Raw genomic sequence first — 21,469 nt, 5'->3', positions numbered from 1 at the left:
TATCCAGAGAGAGATATTCTGGGTAGCACCCACCTTGGGTATTGCACCATGGCTGACTCTAAGTTTGAGAATTCAGGTATCAGACCTAGAGAAAGAGGAATGCCCACATGGTTTTTGTACTGTTTTGGTTTTTTCTTTTTTTGGTGAGGCAATGGGGTTAAGTGACTTGCCTAGGGTCACACAGCTAGTAAGTGTCAGGTGTCTGAGGCCGGATTTGAACTCCAGTCCTCCTGACTCCAAGGCCAGAGTTCTATCCACTGCCTTTTCATTTATTTATTTTCGAGAGGTATTGTATGGGATTTTTTTTTTTTTGGTGAGGCAATTGGGGTTAAGTGATTTGCCCAGAGTTACACAGCTAGTGAGTGTCTGAGGCCGGATTTGAACTCAGGTTCTCCTGACTTCTGGGCCGGTTCTCTAGCCACTGGGCCACCTAGCTGACAAACCCACATAGTTTTTGAATAGCATTGACCGGGGGGTGGGGCAGGAGGAAGCATCACTCGTGTGGTCCCTGTAGCTGAAGGACTAAAACTATATCATGTGGTGTGGGAAGTGGCAGTGGGTAAGAGACATTTCCATGGTTCTTATTATTACTCTTAATCCTCTGGTCTTATTGGAAAGGGATTTGCTATTTGACTACTACAAAAAGTATGTTTCTCTTCCAGGTAAGTTCAGGTTTTCAGAGGGCCTATTAGTTTAAAGGAAGATTCATTCGAAATTCAGGACCACTGTGACTGCTTTCCTGTATCTGTTTTATGGAATGTTAGAAGTCTTTTGTGTATCCCTTGGGCATCTTCTGCATGTGTTTATGAACTTCTATGAATCTAGCAGCTAGATGGCTCAGTGGACAGAAGCTGGGCCTGGAGTCAGGAAGATGTAAGTTCAAATTTGACCTCAGATATTTACTAGCTGTGTGACCCTGGGCAAGTCACTTAACCCTGTTTGCCTCAGTTTCCTCATCTGTAAAATGAGTTGTATAAGGAAATGGCAAACCACTTCAGTATCTTTGCCAAGAAAACCCCATGGACAGCATTGGTATTCTCTGGTCTACAGGGGTCACAAAGAGTCAGACATGACTGAATAACAATGAATCCTTCATTTTCTGTGAGATGATAGGCATTATTTAATTAAGCACTTGCATTGGAGCTGGGAATGCTATTGCCCACATTTGGGAAAAGCTAGCCATGTTCTATAGCTAACTTCTGCATTGGAGAATTCCTCCAAATAAACTCCAGGGTAATGGCATAATGAGCCAAAGATAAAAAGCCTTTAGGGACTGACTCCCTCCCTCATATTGTCCCTTATCTAAATAAAGGATATAAGTAAGAGAACTGCTAGGAAGCAAAAAGGATCCAGCCGAGATTAGCTAAATTTATGGGGAAACCAGTCAGCACAGGAAGTAGACAAGGTAGTTGGAGGAAGTGATGCAGGTTTGGGGATTTGGCTGGGCAAGGTTAGGACGAAGGGTGAGTATACATTGAAGGACAATGTATAGCTGAATTGGTTAGCTTTAGTTTCAAAACTGGTAAGGGAAGAAAAGTGAAACCAAAACAGAAGTAGTGGGTTATGGAAAGGGGGAAAGATAGAAGGACTGGGAGAATAGTTCAAGTGAGATGAAGGGAAATGGAAGGATGGGAGATTATATTCAGAGAGAGGAATTTCAGAGTTCAAAATCATGAAGGTGGTGTGATAATAGGTCATTGTCAGTATCCTTGGGGGTGACTGGAGTTGGGTGAAGCTGTAAGACAGGGGAGTAAAGGAGGTTGTTAATAAACTAGGTGATCAGAATGTTTGAAGGGACAGCATCTAATATATAGTCCCCAAGTAGTAGAGGTTAAGTTGAAGAGAATTATGGCCCAAGGCCTGAACTTGAAAAAGGGGTGAAGTGAAGACCAGCAGATGAAAAGAATCCGGACCAGTGAACTTTTTTTCTCTTCTCTGAATGCCCTTAGCAATTAACATGTCTCTTAGATCAATTATGACAGTCTTCCCTGTATTATATTTATTCATACAACAGGAAGCTAGATAGGGCACTGGATTGACCACTGAGTCTAGAGTCAAGAAAACCTGAGTTCAAATCCAGCTTCAGATACTTCCTAGTGATGCAACCCTGGGCAAGTCACTTAATCCCTGTTTGCTTCAATTTCCTTATCTATAAATTGGGGATAATAGTACCTGCCTCCCAGGGTTGTTGTGAGGACTAAATGAGATTTGCAAAAACTGCTTATCAAAATGTCTGGCACATAGTAGGCACTCTATAAGTGTTAGCTGTTATAATTGTTGTTGTTGTTATTATTATTACATAACCCATTCCTACTAGACTGTAAGCTCCTGAGGTGAGCGACTGCTTCTTCTTCATTTTTGTCTTCTCCACAGGTACTAGCACAGTAATTTTGTGTCATTGTGTCTTCATTTTTCACTTTACATTGGTCTTTAATGAGCCTACTAACCAAACAATACTTTATACTAGCTGACACTTAGTTTTTTCAGGTTTATGAAGTACTTCACATATATTATCTCCTTTGATCCTTAAGATAAGCTGTAAGATAGGTGCTATTATTATCCCTATTTTACAGATGAGATAAGAAAACTGAATCTAGTGAGAGATTAAGTGACTTGCCCAGGATCACACAGCTGCTAAGTGTCTGAGAGAAGATTCAAACTTAGGTCTTCTAGACTCCTAAGTCCAACGTTCTGGACACCATACCACCAAATAACATTGTTGTTGTTAAGTCCTTTCGAGTGCTTTCAACTCTCCATGACCCCATTTGGGGTTTTCTTGGCAAAGATACTGGAGTGGGTTGCCATGTCCTTCTCTAGCTCATTTTACAGATGAGCAACTGAGGCCAACAGGGCTAAATAATTTCTCCAGGATCACAAAGCTAAGTAAGAGTTTGAAGCTGGATTTGAATTCAGGTCCTCCTGACTCCAGGGTGGATTCCCTATCTGCTGTGCCACCTAGCTGCCCAATGACATTACAAAATCCTACTCTTGTTAAGACCCACCTAACCAGTGGAGCTTTTGCTCAGACCTTCTAGCCCTTTAGGACTTCATACCAGACCCGACTCTGACTATTCTTCTCCCCCCATTTGTCTCAGTAATAATGAGGCAAAAACCTGACCTGTAGTGGCCTTGGGCACTGGGTTAGGTCAAAGGCTTGATGTAAGCTGAGATAACTTTTGACCTTTGCTGGTCCCTCTGAGCAGGGTGGGGCAGGTAGCAGAGGGCAACATGTTCTGTGATCTTTGTGGCTCCCTGAGAGGGTATTTTCCTTACTCATGGTATATCCTTGACCACTCCTGAACCAAACTCACCCATGATGCCAGCCCTTCCCCCCAGCCATACAGGTTTCCAATGCTCAGAAACACTGCGAATCTAGCCTACTGCAGTCGGGGGGGGGAAGGGAGGTGATCACTCTTAGTGATCTCATTGACTAGAGGCCAAGCTTCAGCTGCAGAGCACTCAACTCCATTCCATTTCCAGAGTCATTTATCTCCTTACCAGCCACCAAGTCACTGCCCTCAAATTCCAACCTTTCTTCCAGTTCTGGGACTATAGTCCAATCAAGTCTGTCTTGGAAAACACATTCAATCCACTCTGTTCTATCTCTACCCATAATCCCTGTGTAACTTTCCATACCAAAACATCCCTCCCTGGCTACCACTCCCCGGTCTATGTTGTTTTTCCTTATTAAAAAACAAGTTCCAGTAAGACAGAGACAACCTTCACCTTGGTATTTGTGTTCCCGGAGTTTATCAAGGTACTTGGTACATTGTTATTGTCTAGTCATTTCAGTCCTGTCCAATTCTTTTTGACCTCATTTGGGGTTTTCTTGGCAAAGATACTGGAGTGGTTTGCCATTTCCTTCTCCAGATCATTTTACAGATGAAGAAACAGAGGCGAATCAGGTTAAGTGACTTGGCCAGGTGTCTGAGATCACATTTGAACTCAGGTCTCCTGTTTGCCACTGGAGAAATGTATACATATGTATGCATAAAGATTAGTCTGAAACATAGTATTTCTTATTAGGAACAGGGGTAGGAGGAGAACAGAGGTCAGAAAACTTTAGAGAGCTAGACCAGCTAAATGCTATAGTTGAGAATCAGTCCTATTCAATTTGAGCTGAGTTCAAATTTTCCCTCAGACATCTGCTAGCTATGTAACCCAGAATAAGTCAGTCAATGTCTCTCAATCTCAGTTTCCTCCTCTGTAAAACAGGGATGGTAGCACTACCTCCCAGGGTTGTTGTGAGGATCAAATGAGAAACTCTACATTTTGCAAACCTTAAAGCTGTATGTAAATACTGCCTGTTATCACATTTGATTCTCACAACTACACTATTAAGTAGAAACAACAGGCATCATCTAAATTGAACAAGTAAGTCTTAATCCCAGAAGTCTTAAGGGATTGCCCAAATTAAACTTGTGCCTTTTTTTTTTGTGTAGCACAAGTGGTAAGCTGGGTTCAGAAAGTGTTCCATCCACCTTCCTATATAAGCAAATGTAATGACTCTAAGGTGCTCGACTTTGTATATGTGTCTACATGAATAGATGTCTCTCTATGGCTAGGATTGTGAGTTCCTTAAGAAAGGAGGCCCTCATTCCCTGCACCAAAACCAGACTCCCTCTCCACCCCCATTTCCTTGGATGGTTCTATCTTTGTTCCATTCTCAGAACTAAATCCCTGGTATGGAGCAAAAGGGAAGTGAAGGGCTGTTGTTCTAGGAGCATTATAGGATATTCACATGACACTAGAGCCATTTTGCCTTCATAAGGAAGCAAAATAGGAAGTGAAGATGGGAAGATATAGAGTATATTAATAGTAATGCCACATTCCAGGTGTAGAAACTGTCTGCCTTCTCAAAAAGGTACAGTCCATAAAGAGTATTAGTATAAGATATGTGGGGGATGAGCTAGCCAGGAGGAAGTGATAGAGACCACATTTTTCTGTATACACATAATATGTAAAGATACAAGTACTCATTCTCACTTCTGAAATGCTGATGTGTGTAGAAAAGGGACTGCTCCTTCCCAATTCTGCATAAATCAGAAGCCTTATTAAAAGACAGAAGGATGGTGTATCTGTGCTTGATGGGGGTATGGAGAAGTATAAGGAAGAAGTGGAAGAGCTGAAACTCTATGCCTGGCTCTGCTCACATTCAGTTCCATGGAACCTAGCTGATTTATTTTACTTCCGTCTTCCATCAGAGCCCAAGAGTGGCTAATGGGAGGAAGTCTAGAAGGAGAAAGCAACTGTCCAAGACATTGTTGGAGTTCCCTTCATCATGGATAACCCCAAACTTTAGTTTCATCCTCTTCTTCTTCTGAGATGATGAATTTGAAGTTAAAGGGCATTTGACTCAACCCTTACTCCATTGCCTAGGGCATAAGGACTTGTGGACAGAATGACCAGCACTCTTCATTGTCAGAGAGGGATAAATTATTGAATGAACTGGAATGACCCACATTCCTCTGGTTACTTGGGAATCAGGATTAGTCACATTGAGATAAATGTTATTTTTCCTCCAGTCCCAAGTGTTCTCTGTCAAAAGGCCGAGAGTCAAGTGTTTCTGAGTCATACATGGTAGACTTTCTCTTCCTCATCCCCATCTCTCAAATCCAGACCATGGTTCACATGGCCCAAGGTGTTTCTTCGAAGGACCTCCCAGCCCCAGTGACTGGAGCTGCTTTGAGATGTAGTTCGGGATAAGGAGGGTGTGGGGGCTACTAATGAGGCCTTCCCCACCATTTTCCTCCTCCTCCTGGATTGTAGCTTCTCAGATAAATGTTCTTGTTCTGATTCATCTTGGTCAGAGGACTTGAAGGCTTCCACATATCGGAGCACACGAAGAGGGTTGTGATCCTGGAGGTCTTCAACTCTGCAAGGGAATGGAAAGAATAGGGTCAAGTGGCAAGGCATGGCTGGCTGGTAGTAGGGTGAAGGAAAGGAGGAGGCCATAGTGTATATGAAGTAGAAAAGGATAAGGAGGACAAGAGAATGTGCAATAGAGAATACTAGGATTGGGGGGAAACAGCAGCAAAAAGACCATGTAAAATGGAAGGGAAATGGACCAGAAAGAGGAGTGAAGAAAGGAATCATGGGGGAATGAGATTGAAAAGAACTGCAGAGAAGAGTGGAAGACAAGAGGATTAGGGAATTGAGAGAAGAAACAGTTTAAGAGTCCAGATGTATAGTCTAGATAGCAGAGTAGGATTGGGTACCCAGGTTTTGTCATAGACCATAAAGCAGAGACCAAAGAGGAACACTGACAGAAAGTGAATGGTACACACATCTGCATAGACCTGAAAACACATAAATTTGCTCATACTCATATTCACATAATCCTCATTCTTCTACCGGCTATACATTGTCCCTAAACCACCCCCCTCCTCAGACTTCAGAACCCCAACTTTATAGAATGACTTCTCCCCCTAGTGGACCCGGGAGGAAATCTCATGAAAGGAAGTGGGATTGTCAGAAGGAAAGACTGTTGGGAAAGGAATAAACAGCTCTCACCACTACCGATGCTCACATACCAACACATGCGTATGAGACTACCCCACACGCACTCCTGCTCACCTCAAGAACCAGCGATCTCCAAGCCCAAACTCTTTCCCGCAGATCCCTGAGCGAGGCCATAGGCATCGTGGTAGCTTCCTCTCCAACATTACTGTGGTGGCCACAACCTTTGTGGGGAAGTTGGGGAGAAAAGAAAATGATCAGAAATTGACTTGATATACTGAGTAAGTAAAGATGAAATGGGAACAAATAAAATTTCATACAGATGGATGTCAAGAAATAGGAGAAACAGAGAAGATAGATTATGCCTATTGAGAAGAAAATTTGGTAATCATTAGACATCGATAAAAGTTCACTAATAATAAATCATGTCCTATTAAACCCATTCCATTTTTCATATGATTTTTAGATATGCTTAGGTGAGGGATTCGTGTAGACATAGCATATCTTAATTTCAGCAAAGAACTTAAATTAATTCTCATGGATAAAATAATTAAATGTGAACTAGATAGAAATACTGTCTATTGTATTTAGGGTTGAACATCCAAATCCTAAATTGACAAAGTATTGATTAACTGTCAGTCTGGAGGAAGATTTCTACAGATGTCCCTGTCCTATTCAACAGCACCAACAGATTAGATTAAAAAAAAAACCTACAAATATCAAAAAAAGCTGGTAAAGATAGCTAATATAAGAAAAAGAAAATCACAACCCAGCCTAACCTTCATTTTCTTGGCTGTCATATGGGGTAGGGGTTGGTCAGGATGAGCTCTAGGATAATAAAGTCATAGATTTAGAATTAGAAAGGACCTTAGAGGTCATCTAGTCAAACCCTGTTATTTTACATGCTTTTATTGTTTGCCCTTCGTTCTCCAAGAGGACCATGACATTGGGAAGAAGATGTCATGACTTGCAAGTGCATTGGATTTAAGTGAGGGAGGGCTGTGCAAAGTCAGCAGCCTCACTTTCTCCTCCAGAGTCATCTAGGTCTAATGGCAATGGGGTCAGGCAAGGGGCAAATATGGCATTTGAACCTGGATCCTTTAACTCCAAATCTAGCACCATAGGTAGTGTGTGTTTATTTATTTATTTGAGATTCTCGGTAGTTCAAAATGGTGAATTGAAAATTGTAAGATTAACTTTAACAAGACCTGTGTAAAATCCAGTCACATGACTACAAGAAGTGGGAGGCATGGCTAGGCTGTTGTTTTGATACAGATTTGGCCATTCTACATAGCTAAAAGCAAACAGTGTGATAGAGAATTGAAAAGAAGATGGCAAAGTCTTAGGCTACATTAATAGAAGTAGGGTATTAATGGAAGTCATCTATTAATGTAATACAATAGTACATATGACCTCACAGGACTCTGTTCTGATCAGACCACACTTCAATTATTTTGTTCACCTCCGGATGCAATTAATTAGGAGAACATCAGCTAGATGAGGGCAACCTGAACTATGCCATCAGGGAATGATTGGACAAAAGAGAGATGTTTAGCCTGAATGTTGTTGATATTCACTCATTCATTTGTGTCTGATTCTTCCTGATCCCATTTTGGGGTTTTCTTAACAAAGGTTTTGGACTGGTTTGCCATTTCCTTCTCCAGCTCATTTTACAGATAAGGAAACTGAGGCAAACAGGGTTAAGTGACTTGCCTGGAGTCACGCGGCTAGTAAGTGTCTGAGGCCAGATTTGAAGTCAGCAAGACAAGCCTTCCTGACTCCAGGCCTGTCACTTTATCTGCTGTGTCACCAACTGCCCCATTTAGTCTGAATACAAAATAGTTTTTTCAAGCGTTTACTATGTGGCGGGCATTATATTAAACACCAGAAATACAAATACAAGCAAAGCAAGCAAGGCAGTGACTGCCCTCAATACCTTACATTCTAATGGGAAAAAAACTGTAAATATAGCTAGAACTGGGCACTATGTAATAGAGAAAAGAAGGGGTGAGAAATGATAGTTGTCTTTAAAGATTTGAAAGATGGCTTATCTATGGAAGAGGGGTTGCTCCAGGGGACAGAAATAGGGCAAACGAGTCCTGCAAGTTATAGGGAGGTAGATTTTAGCTCCATATAAAGAAACAGCTTTCTAATAACTAAATCTGTCCAGCCACAGACCAGAAAGGCTCAAATTCATCAGCAGATATATTTGAGCAGAGGATGTATGACCACAGAAATTATTCCTTCTTTAAGAAGGAGGTTGAATGAGATGATTATTTAGATTACTTCCAACTTCAGAATTCTATAATGAAACAAACATAGCCTTAGATACACCATAAGAAAGTTGTGAGAAATATGCAGACATATATCTCCTCTACACTAGTTTGTATTTCTAGCAGGAAGACAAATTCAAGGAAAGGAAAAGACCTGCAAAGAGCAAAACAGTTACACTGTTCTCCCACCTCTTATCTCTTTCCTCATCTCCTTTTCACCTCCTGCCCTCCTCTCCTTTTTCTTCTTTTTACCCCTTACTCTAGGCTTGTTTGATAAATTTTATCAGCAATACTCCTTTATCAGTAGGAATGTGTCAAGTATTTTGCTCAGTATAATAGTGTTCTAAGTGTTTGGTCCTACACTGGCTTTGAAATTCTATAGCAATTTAGCAATTTCCTCTTTGATCCTTAAGTTGAGTTTATCTAGAAACTAGTTTAAGGTGCCACACAGAGTCCTAAGTAACCAACAATTACGTCATGTTGAAAGCAAAACAATAGCAAAACTCCCCCTTTTCCAGATTCTCCACCTGCTAATATGCCCTCTCCCCAAAATGACCTAGTGTGTATTTTATATTTATTCTTTTATTCTCCTCTTTTCTCTCCCTTCCTCCCTCTATTTCTCCTCTCTCTCCATTCTTTCTCTCTCTGTCTCCCTGCCTCATCTCTCTGATCTCTCCCCTACTACACTGTATTTCTCCTCCTCTTCTTCTTTCTCCTCCTTCTCCACTCTCTCCTCTCACAAATATACATGTACGCACATACGTGTGTGTGTGCTTATACTTACATATGTTGTCACCCCCAATAAGATGTAAGCTCCTTAATTGTAAAGTGCTTAGCACAGTGCCTGGCACATAGTACATGCTATATAAATGTTTGCTATTATTAAGGGTAGAGACTGTTCCATTTTTCTCCTTGTTTCCTTAGCACCTAGAATAGTCTCTGACCTGGACTAGGCACTTAATAAATGCTTATTTATTAATTGATTTAGAGTACCACTAACATGATCTGTGTCCTCCTCTCCCCTCAAATAATATGCCCTATTCAATCAGCATTTATTAAGTGTTCACTGTGTGCTAGGAACTCTGCTGAACACTGGGAAAGCAAAGAGAGACAAAAATGCAGACCCTACCCTCAAAGAGTTTAATATTCTAAGTGGGGGCAGAGGGGACAACAGAGTAGAATATATTAAAAGAAAAAAACCCTATATGTTCAAGATGCAGACAGTGTAAATTGGGGATAATCTCAGAGATTTTCAACTTTCAAATTCTCTCATTCAGCATATCACCACCATAACTAAAACAGCTGTTCTCACTCTCCCCTCAATGTTCTCTATCAACCAAGTACTTCTTGCTGTTATGGTTTACCCTGAAGGGGACTCACCTGGGCTCTCCAGAGCTCATCCCGTTCATGGGCCACCCGCCAGTGAGTATCACCCATCATGGCAATGAAGAGGTTGAGCATCAGGAGGACGGCAATGATGGCAAAGGCAAAGTAGACCACACTGTACATGAAGGGCAGATCCACATCATAGTTGGCAGGGCCATCAATGATTGTAAGGAAGAGCTCAAAGGTGGTGAATAATGACATAGGATAACTGAAGAAATGGCCCAGCTGCCGTGGGTTCTCTGTCTGAAAGATGATATAAAACGCTGCTCCACCCAAGGGAGCAGTGGGGGAAAGAGTGGTTACCATAACAATCAGGGGCTAGGGGTTGGCATACTTCCTGTCCTTTTCTCCTTCTGATATGGCTAATGTTGAGACTTTCCATAACTCTAATGAGACAGCCCACATTTGATACTAATGACTCTACTAATATTAGGATTGGCATGGTCCAATCTTTTGATACAATTTATAATTTAAAAAAATGACTTGGCACTAGAGTTCACATATTAAGGAACTGATCAAGTGAAAATGACACTGTTGCATGAATAAATGACTAAATTAATTATGTGCCCAGCCTTTGGGTATCATTTCTTTCTTCTCCTTATCTCATATTTTTATTTGTGCATTTGTGGGCAAGTGTGAGTTTATGGACATCAAAACTTGGATAAGACAGACCAGAAATTAGCAGTGGGTTAGGAAAAAGTGATATTACCAGAGGCAAAACCCAGGATAACCACAGCCATCAGCCAGCAAAATCGTAACAGATCCCCAAAAAACATCTGCAGGGGGCAGAGAAAAGAATAAAGGACTGAGACAATCACTTCTCAAATAGTTGCTCCTTCCTCCCCCCAACACAACGAGTCTATCCCTAAAGAACCATAAGCTCCAGCATAGTTTAGTTTATGTCATAGCCCTTGTCTCCAACCTGCTGACTTTGCTTCTCTGGAATAGCTTAAACAAGAAGATGCTGTCCAGCCCGGAAGCTGGAAGGAGAAACACTGACCTTCTGGATCATAATGGTGAAGGGGCCCAGCATCTGGAATCCTCGGGCGAAGTACATAACATTGCACCAGCCAAGCACCAGGGCAAAAGACATAGGCACCACCTCCCCAGATGTGCTGGTGAGCCGCATCACCATGGTCACTAGCACCAAGCAGGCATAGATGATGCTTGGGTAAGAGGAGGGAGCAAAACATAGGGCACGTGTGAAGGGATGGCTGGGAGGCTGTCCCAGGCCTCAGCTGCAAGTTGTGTGTGACTTCCACTGTTCACATATACTCATGCACACAAAATTACATACACAACATGCATGCATTCAAATTCAGGCACCTATATTGCATCAATTTAGACACATAAATCCCCTAGCAATGGAGTTCCTCAAATTGAAGGCTAGCTAAGACACAGAGTGTAGCACCATTAGTCTGGATGAATCCCAAGGTAGGGAGGAAATAAGAGAGAAGGGACTCACATGATGACATGGAAAGGTCCTCCAAGGATGGTGTGTCCAAAATATCGAGTGAACCCAATTCTGAAGATGTCTGGAATCTGAAGAAAACATGTATATGATAGCAAAAGGGACAGTGCTTTAAGGTGTCAAAAATTCCATTGGAGAGTGAGGGGAGGGGTTCTGCCGATTTTTCCTTCCCCCCCCACTACCTTTAGTTTATCTTCTGAATTAACCTCAGTGTCTTGGAGGGGGCCCTCATGTCTACCTGCTTAGACTCAAACTTTATTTCCCAGGAGTGCTGCTCAATTGTCAGGGAAAGAGTCCAAGGAAGAAAACAGGGATCCTACCTAAAGGCAGAAATAAGGAAGATTTGTCTAGGACTAATGAGGAAATAGAAAGAGGATGGAGAACCCTGATCCTCAAGAGTCAAAACAGTGGATGTGAGTCTTAGAAGGAGAGTGGTGGTGATAGGGAGTTTTCCTGGGATTCACCTTCCCTTAGAAACTTCTACAAGTGCATACAGTACTATGACATTTCCTCTGGTACTGTGGGCTCAGATCTGGCTCTCCTGACTTTTCCTGGGACTCACCTTCCCTTGGGTCTCCTGACATTAACGCCATCTCTTGTCCAGATCAAGTGTTTAGGATGGCCTTTTGGTACTTCTAGACATGTTCCCATGGTGATGCCATAAGTGCTACCGGCCAGCTAGCCTATCTCAATGGAAGGGGTTCCTCATTTCAGTAAACAAAGGGGCAAGTCCTATCTACTCCTTGCCCTCACTTAATATACGGGACTGCTTTGTCTTCATTCCCCACCTGTTCTTGCCTGAGGGGAAAATGCTAATCATGAATCAGAAATTGGGATAAAGCGCAAGGGAGACCTACAGGACACGTGGGGCCCATTCTGGGAGACCAGAATGTCTTCATGCTTTAAACTAAGGGGCCAAGTTATCCCCTGCCAACACCCTACCTCTGAGAGTAAAATGGCCACAGCCCCAATGACAGACACCAGCTCCCCAACCAGCCGAACATGATCCTCATAGGTCACGTATGATTCCTATAGGGAAAATCAGGGTCAAAAGTTGGATGCAAAGGAGGAATTGATTTCTGTCTTCAATGAGGAAGGAGCAAACTAACCCAGGATCTTTCCCACCTTCCTTAATTGTTTTTGCCTATTTGGTTATCTCTGTGGTAGGGACTTTACATCCTATATATTCTATGTAAGCAAGTACTTAAATATAATGACTGAGCAAGTGCTAACCAAGTTTCTTTCTCATTTAAAAAAAATTTTTTTTTGAAATTCAAGTAATTTTGAGTATACATGATCCTGTCAAAAGCAGAGACCATTCTAATCACATGTCAACTACGAACAACTATGGTCATACACCAAAAAAAGCTTCTTAGAGCTTGAATAAGAAGATGAGGATCTCAGTTTTCTCTCTGAGTCCCAGTAATCCTGGGTGGAAGCCTGAGGAAGAGGACCTAAGTCATACAGTGAGTCATAGTCTGACTCCTAGTATAGTGTAGGGACTTAGCACAAGCCAGGCCAGGGAAAGGAGCAGAAGAGCTTTAGTACCTGGGATTGGGAGTGCATTTGGTAATAGTAGCATGTTGGTGGTGGTGGTGGTGGTGCATTTAGGTGAAGATCAATTGATTATTAAGTGAGGAAGAAAATGGCTCCTAGGCCTTCTCTAAGTAACCCTGGAATGGTTAGTCATCCATAATTTAGGGTGATAATTAAATCAGTGGGGTTTCCTTATAAAGAGACTTGGAATTTTAAATGGGGTGCCAAAATACTTTGCCATTTTAATAAGAAATGGCCTTGCCTTCTCTTCTCCTGCCAAAGATCAGAGGGTTGGATGATTACTTGTCAGAGATGCTGCAGAAAACATTTATTCATGTTTTAGGTTGGGGTTGCAGTAGATAACATCAGAGGTTCATCCCAATTCTGATATTCTAGGATTCTATGAAAAACTTGGGAAACCCTGGAGATGTAAGCTGATGTGTTTTTTTTTTTCCTAAATGAAGTAGACATATAATAGGACTGAAAAGATATTGCAGACTTATCAAATAGCCAGGAAAAATTATGAATCTGAACTGTGACATGGATGGGATGGACTTAAGTGGCTAGATAGGGGTATCTAGAACCACAAGAAAGCCTCAGAAACAACCTAGAGCTGGATTCAGCACCGACTCTGTGTCTTTGATGACATATGTTATGTACATTACATATCCTCAGCCTAATACAGTATTTCCCTGGTACTCAAGGCAACCAACTTGAGAATGTGTCACTGTCACGTTGACTTGTTTACTAAGGAGAGAGCCAGGGGTGGATGTATGAAATAAAGGAAGGACTGTTTTGCTGAAGCCATGGCTACAGAAAAGAGCCCCACAGCCTTTAAGAGTATTACCATAAGTCTCCTTCTGTCTTTCCTCGACTCTGCCTGACATTCAGACTTTCACCTGTCCCTGAGAGGAAGGAGGAAGAGATGAAGGCTGAATAAGAAAGAAGTTTAGGAGAGGGGCATGGAAGGGACATAGAAGGAGAAAAATGAAGAGGCATATTGGAATTCTAATTACTTCATTCTTAGAAGAAAGAAAAAGAAAGGGATTCATGTAGATAGCTCTAGATGTTTTTGTCAAGAAATATGTTTGGTAATAGGCAGCCCTGCTTCCCAAAGACCCAAAAACAAAAAGAAATAAAGAAATGAGATCCACTGAAAGATTATACAACAGTTTCAGGAATCAAGTCCTTGTCCAGACCTGTCTATACACCAAAACAAAATATATTCTCCCAAGAAACCTAAAGCTATAGAAAGATGGAGGACACAAAGGCCAAAGACATCTAGTTTTCCCTATGCCTTCATCCTTCTTGTTCCTCTGTCACCCTGCAATGTCATCTCTCAACTCCCTCTCCTTAATCGTCTCTGCCTTTAGTCTCTTTTTACTTGGGGAGCTGTCTTGTGGCTACAGCAAAGAACAGAGACCTCCCCTCAGCCTCTGTCCTCTCATATAATAAACTATCTGCTCCCAGACCAGGCTGCCTGAAAGTAACTGAAACTACTTGAGGGCAGATCTGAGGATAAATAAGAAAGAATAGCACTATATCTAGATATCTAGATGTACAACTATAGGGACCAAAGCTGATTAGGAGCTCGGCTTTGAATAGATGAAGACAAGTCTCCCTATGATTTTCCTTTCAACTTGTGGTCCTTCTTTCAGTACTTAAGGTATCTACAAAGAATCTATATTCTCTTCCTAGAAGGAATCTTTCTTATTTAACCATTGACACACCTTTAAAAATTAGCTATAATCATTTACCATACACTCAAACACCAGCATAAAATATCATGCATGTGATGGTTGGGGAAGGGCGTACCACCTATACCCATACAAATATATTACCAATAGTTAATATTTCCATTCCCTTCCAGTCTCTCTCTCTCTCTCTCTCTCTCTCTCTCTCTCTCTCTCTCTCTCTCTCTCTCTCTCTCTCTCTCTCTCTCTCTCTCTCTCTCTCTCTCCATCTCTCTCTGTCTCTCTTTCTCTCCCCCATCCCACTCCATTCTCTTTTTCTTGGAGATTCTTATGGAGGGAGAACACAAAATCACAGAACCATAGAATCTTAGAGTTGCAAGGGGCTTTAAAGGTCATTGTATCCAAACTTCTAGCCACAGGAGTCCTCCACAGTGTCCATGACAGGTGGTCTGACAGGTGAAAAGTTATTGCCATTGAGCTCATATTGACAGTATACCCAGGAATGAATGAAGGACAATAGGGTATGTTTGCGTTGACAAGACACATCAGAAGTATACTTCAGTATGTCTGAGCAGAATATCCCTCCCTTGAAACAGCAGATTTCCCTTCTGACATCACAAAGGACTCATCCTTGTTAAAGTGTATGTGAATATGTACTTAGAATAGCTAGGTGGTACAGTGGATGGAGCACTGGGTTTGGAATAATCAACACTTATCTTCCTGAGTTCAAATCTGGCCTCAGACACTGGCTATGTGACCCTGGGCAAGTCACATAACCCTGTTTGCCTCAATTTCTTCATCTGTAAAGTGAGCAAACCATTCCAGTATCTCTGCCAAAACCCTAAATGGGGTCACGAAGAATTAGACATGACGGAAACAACCTAACAATGAGAACACACAAGTGTAATGCATTTTGCATAGCAATTTGGAACCATAAATGTTTTCGTATCTATTATCTCATAGCATATTCCCAAAGGTCTTATAGGTTACATTACTATTATTCCTATCTGAAAGATGAGAAATCAAGTTTTAGAGAAGTAATTTGTTCTAGGTCCCGTGACTGGACAAAGATTGGACTCAGACCTAAGTATTGTGGCTTCAAAACCACTATCACACACTCTACAGAGAGAACAAGGAGAAAGGAACAAAACTTTTATTAATTGCCCCTTATGTGCCAGGCACTGTGCTGAGCTCCTCACAAATATTATCTCATTTGATCCTACCAACAACCCTGGGAGGTAGGTGCTATCATGATAGCACCCCATGTTACAGGTGAAGAAACGGAAGCAAACAGAAGTTAAGTGACCAGTGTCACAGGGTCACACAGCCAGCAAATGGCTGAGGCTAGATTTGAACTTAAATGTGACCACTTCCAGGACCAGTGCTCTATCCACTGAAGAAATTATGTCTACATGTTGTTTCATCTGTAAGGTGATGTGTGGGATGGACCAGAAGTCTCTTCTACTTCCATGATTACCTATAAGTATGTCTCAAAATCAGTAGTTCTTTACTGTGAAGAGAGTGAGGATATGAGTGTAAAGACTTTCAGAAATATCAGGATAATACATCTGGACCTATCAGACACATACTCAATTTTTTTTTTCTTCCAGGAAGTTTTCTCCATAGAACTCATTAGGCTAGTTATCTTTCTACTTAACTAAGGCCATCCTTTAATAGCCTCCCTTCTTTCTAAGAACCACGAATCCCATCTGATCTTATCCATTCCTGGCCCTTCATTTTTCTCTGGCCTCATTCCATTAATTATCCCCTCTCTCTAAGATCATCATTATAATCACCTCCAAATCCTCTTTCACTTTTGGAGTCATTTACTTATTGTCAGAATATGTTACCATTCCCTGGGTCTCAATTACCTACCAGACCTAGACCTTTCCCCAGCTCATATCTACTGACATGCATGGTCTGGACTGTTTCTTATAAAGGATGACTTGGTAGCACAGAATGCCTAGAGCCCAGTGGGGAGGCAGACAGAGGAGAGGACAGAATATTGGACCTAATTCCATTTTTTTATCTTCAGCACCGTGCCCCCCTTTCCCCATCTTTCCATCCCTCTCCCAAGGGCAGGCACCTGAAGACATTTTTCCTGGCGGACATTAATGTCTCGTGAGCTGGTTTGATTGTTGCTCCGAGGCTTGAGAGGACGGTAGATACAGCACATGGTGAAGCACACCATGTAGAGAACATACGTGGCACCCAGAATGTAGAAGTAGCGTCTCCCAAACCTGTTCCACTTGAGGCTCACCAGTTGCTTCACAGGGGTCTGCTCTAGGATCTGGCGGACCTGGTAAGAAGGAGGAGGTGGGCCCTCAGGGAGCATGTGGTCACTGACTGAACTCACATCAACTCTATAGGATTGCCCTATACAGTCCTGGGGGGAGATACTAACAACACACCATTACGAATAAGGCTCATTCTTGCCTAACCCTACTCAAAATTTCTTTCTTGCAGGAAGCTTTCTCCATCCAACTCTTTCTTCTCCTTTATTTCATTTCCTCCAAACATAAATATGTACTTAGTTTACACCATATTCATTTACACTTGTGGATGTATTACTTTGTAACCATTCTTATGTCAATTCAATTGAAAAAAAGGATAGCAACATGGTACAAATGATAATCATGATAATAATAACAATAGCATGCATATGGCAATTTAAGGTTTCCAAAGTATTTTATGTGTTTTTTTTTTCATTTGGTTCTCACAACAACCTTATTTTATAGGTGAGGAAACTAAGTGTTAAGAGACTAGGCCAAGGTCCCTGAACCACTAATCATCTGAAGGACGACCTGAACTCAGGTCTCCCAGACTCCAGGTCTAGCACTCTATCTACCACACCACCCAGTAGATAGAGTACAGTGTTTGACTCATAGGCTACAGAATCAAGGAAGGTGAGAAAGTGCCACCAGAGTCAGTAGATGCGAGGGATGTGGGGAGGGTGGCATAAGCAGATGGCAGACTTCACACAGACAACCATGTCATCAGTTTCCACCATGCTCCCAGCATCTTCATACCCATCATCCACTGAACTTCCTGATGCTTTCCTACCACCCTTGCTCACTTCAATATCCATGGTGATGATTTCTCTAGCACGTGGGCTTGTTTTTTGGATTTCCTCAACTCTCATGGTCTTCATCACCATTCCACTTCAGATATCTATAACCACCATCATACATGTACCTTTTCATTCACATTTAAGAGAACTAGAACTCTTGAGATTTACTTCTCTTATTATAGCCTCGTATCCTAATTTTTGCATTCGTGCACCCTTTCAGAGATTATCTCAACATTGCTCTCTTGTCCCAAGCCTTACTCCCTCAACTTTTCCTGTTCTCCTAGTCTCAGTCTCTTCCCAGTTTAACTTGCCTTCTGACCCAAGATGGACTACTCTCTTTCAAAAGTATTCTGACCAACACCTTAGAAGCCCTCCTCTCCTCTGAACTTTTATCATGCTTGCCCCAATTCTGGGTAGATTGTAAGACCCGTTTTTTTCCCATCCACGGCTACCAAGTGTTATAGATGTTATAAGTCATGAAGTCCACCACAGATTTATGTTACTTAGCTTCAGCTAGGCCTTAACAAACATCTAGGCCAGTTTGACAATATTTCTGTATATCTCTAGTTGATTCACTATTAAATTTCCCATATCATCTAGCATCAAATGTTTTTCCCTCTCCTTCAAAGTCCAATTTGCCTTCATTCTACTCATCAACATCGTTATCTTTCTACTTAAGTGAGGCCATCCTTTAAGAACTCCTTCCTTTCTAAGAACCACAAATCCCATCTGAACTTACCCAATTCTGGCCCTTCAATTTTCTCTCTGGCTTTGTTCTACCAATTATCCCCTTTCTCTAGGACCTTCTCTAGTTCCATCACCTCCAATTCCTCCTTCACTTTTACCTGTATTAGAATCATTCATAACTAGGGTTTCTCTGCCCTAATATGTTATCAGTAACAACATCACCCATCCTTTCCCCCAAGCTCCTTTTTCCCTATCTTCTTTGCTTTTGTAACAGTATTTTTGTAGCCAAATGTTACAAAAGTGTGCCCACCTCTCATTCCCTCTTCAAATCTTTTCAGTCTGGCTTCTCACCCCACCGCTCAGTTGAAGTTGCTAATTCAGTGACAATTGTCAGTTGTCAATGGACCCACTTTATTGGCAAATTCCATCTCTTTTTTTGTAGTTCTGTCTTCTCTCCTCCACGAAATACTCAATGCCATTAGCCACCTCTTCTCTTCTCCCTGCCCCATGTACTTCTCTTCCATGGCTTCTTCAATGTGGCATTATTTCCTCTTACCTCTTTGACTTCGATTTATATCTAGCTCCTTCAGAGGCTCTTATTTTTCTTTCTTTCCCTTCAGCGTAGGTATTTGGTCCTTGGCTACTATCTTCCTTAGTAATTACTAGAATCAGTTACTCTCACAGCTTCAACTATCATCTCTTTTTGGCAGGTTCCCAAATCGATGTCCTCTTTGCTGAACTCCAGATTTAAACTTCCAGCTGCCTAGTTAACATCTTCACCTGGCTGTCTGAAATTCAGCACATCCCAAATTGAACTCATCATTTCTTCCTCCCCACCACCCCCAGAGCCCACTCTCCTTCTGCCTTTCCTATCTCTGTTAACAGTATCACCAGTCACCTAAGTTCTGACCTTTCAGTGGTCTTTGCTTCTTCTTTCTTCCTCAATCCCAACAGCCAGTCATTCATTAATTCCCTGCCCATACATTTGAACCCTTACCTGACGCTTCTTGGTGGATACAACAAGCTCCAGGAAGGACATTTCCTCTCCCCAGGAATCAATGTCCGTGAGATCATACAGCGTGGAGGTCAATGGACCACATGTCCATTGGATATACTTGCGCTTTTGCATCAGATGCTGAAACATCTTATGAGGGGAGGTATAGCATGGAGGTTAGATTTGGAGAAAAAGCTGAAGGGACAGTACATTGAGAGCCATTTTGAGGACAGTGGTTGCCCCCACCTTTGACATCTGGCCGTAGAAGGACCCTTACTCACACAGAAATCTTGGATTCCTTTCCTTTCTCTCTCCAGAGATTCCCTCTAGATCTCTGAAAGAGGAGAGGAGAGGAAGCGATGGCAAGATAGTGGTTTGCCTATGACAGACCCCTAGCATGTGACCCTTAGGTTACTAAGATTTAGGGGTCTGAAGTAAAAGGTTAAGGATAAGGTATTTTGGATACAGCAGTTTGGGGAGAAGGGTCATTTGCAAGGGTCAGGATTTAGGTGTGAGTATTCCTCACCACAGTGTTGCCTTCCACACCAGCTAACTTGAAGGGGGTGAGGCCCTGGTGGTTGGAGATGAGCTCAAGTGGCTGCAGATGACTCCCATTCCCATCATAGGATAGCAATACGTTGTACATCTGGCAGGCAAAGTTTTTGCCGGGTTGCATGGTTAGGATGTGCAGCACTGTGTTTCCTGGTGGGAAAGATAAAGGGCATTAGGAAAATCATTGAACCTCTCACTGCTGTGTGGGAAAAGTGGATTCAAAATCAGGATTGTTAGGAAACCTACTTCAGCAGTCCAGCTCTTCCACCATCTATGTGGCCTTGGAAAAGTCACTTAACTTTTCTCATCCTCAATTTTATAAAATGTAGAACCAGAGAGATGGCCTGAGTGATTCCTAAGTACTCCTTACAGCATGACATACCTAAAGTTTTTTACCCATCCAGGCCTCATGCCAAACCCATGTGCCAGACAGTATATTAAGTGCTGTGGTGCTCTACTGATACTTTTCCTGGTTTCTGCCCAGGTTTCCTTCATTGTAGGCTCCCACCACCACCACCCTTCACTTTCTAGCTACACCTCTTACCCAAGTAATCCTGGGCCCTGAGGTCAGCTCCAAACTCAATGAGTAGTCTGACGATCTCCTCATTCCCCACACAAGCAGCAAAGGACAAAGGGTGCTCCCCTAGGGTGGAGGGGAAGAAAGATGATAGAATGTTAGCACCCCAGCAGATAGGGGAAAGGGTAGCAATAGAGGTATCTCACTGTTTGGGGATAGTTTGACCCTCCTCTCTGTGTTTCTGCTTGTTGCTCTATATATAACTGCCAGTGGGGGAATGGATTCAACGGAAATCAGAGGTATAGTATAGAAGAGAAGAATGAGAGGGCAGAGGTCATAGCCAGTATGACAGAAAAGAAGTCTTCAGTCATGTAGCATAGATTGTAGAGAGAATGACCTTTCAGAGAAAGGGGTTATGAGCATATTCACCCCTTCTCCAATATGTATTGCACATTCCCACCCAACTTCCTCCATTTCTTCCTTTCGCAAGCTGTGGTTCTTACCAAAGTAGAAGAGTTTGTTTTGACGAAAGGCCCTTCCAGTGGCTCGAGCAGAAACACTGGCACCACAGGCCAGCAGGGCCCTCACCAAGTTTGTATTCTGGTTCACAACAGCCATGTGAAGAGCTGTCTGGCCTGAGCGACAAAAAGACTTCATCAGGCATGAAAAAGCCTCTCCATTGGAGTCCTCTCAGACATGGGGCCTGTCCCCTTCCCAGTGGGTTACTCCCACGAATGGTCACTTCCACTCTGAGACACTTTCAGACATAGTATGGGATGCTGTTAGTCATGAAGACGATCTGTCCCTAGGGTCCCTCTGGAACCCTTTAA

At 42.2% G+C, this 21,469-nt stretch overlaps 1 protein-coding gene across 1 annotated transcript in view; it reads right to left on the bottom strand.

The window, feature by feature from the left end:
* Nucleotides 1-4,362: 4,362 nt before the first annotated feature.
* Nucleotides 4,363-21,469, bottom strand: part of TRPV5 (transient receptor potential cation channel subfamily V member 5) — a 22,809-nt gene continuing 5,702 nt past the window's right edge. Inside the window, exons 4-15 of the mRNA XM_020998030.2 lie at nt 21,143-21,274; nt 20,667-20,765; nt 20,097-20,272; nt 19,574-19,720; nt 16,906-17,118; nt 12,532-12,618; nt 11,584-11,660; nt 11,119-11,284; nt 10,828-10,894; nt 10,113-10,381; nt 6,577-6,683; nt 4,363-5,875 (exon numbers count right to left, since the gene is read on the bottom strand). Coding sequence (XP_020853689.1) covers nt 5,572-5,875; nt 6,577-6,683; nt 10,113-10,381; nt 10,828-10,894; nt 11,119-11,284; nt 11,584-11,660; nt 12,532-12,618; nt 16,906-17,118; nt 19,574-19,720; nt 20,097-20,272; nt 20,667-20,765; nt 21,143-21,274 — 1,844 coding nt within the window. The 3' untranslated portion in view covers nt 4,363-5,571. The remainder of the gene's footprint in view (nt 5,876-6,576; nt 6,684-10,112; nt 10,382-10,827; nt 10,895-11,118; nt 11,285-11,583; nt 11,661-12,531; nt 12,619-16,905; nt 17,119-19,573; nt 19,721-20,096; nt 20,273-20,666; nt 20,766-21,142; nt 21,275-21,469) is intronic.

Source organism: Phascolarctos cinereus, unplaced genomic scaffold (assembly GCF_003287225.1).
Source record: "Phascolarctos cinereus isolate Bilbo 61053 unplaced genomic scaffold, phaCin_HiC Scaffold_1;HRSCAF=81, whole genome shotgun sequence".
Taxonomy (NCBI): Eukaryota; Metazoa; Chordata; class Mammalia; order Diprotodontia; family Phascolarctidae; genus Phascolarctos; species Phascolarctos cinereus.
This window is presented reverse-complemented; position numbering and strand designations above follow the sequence as displayed.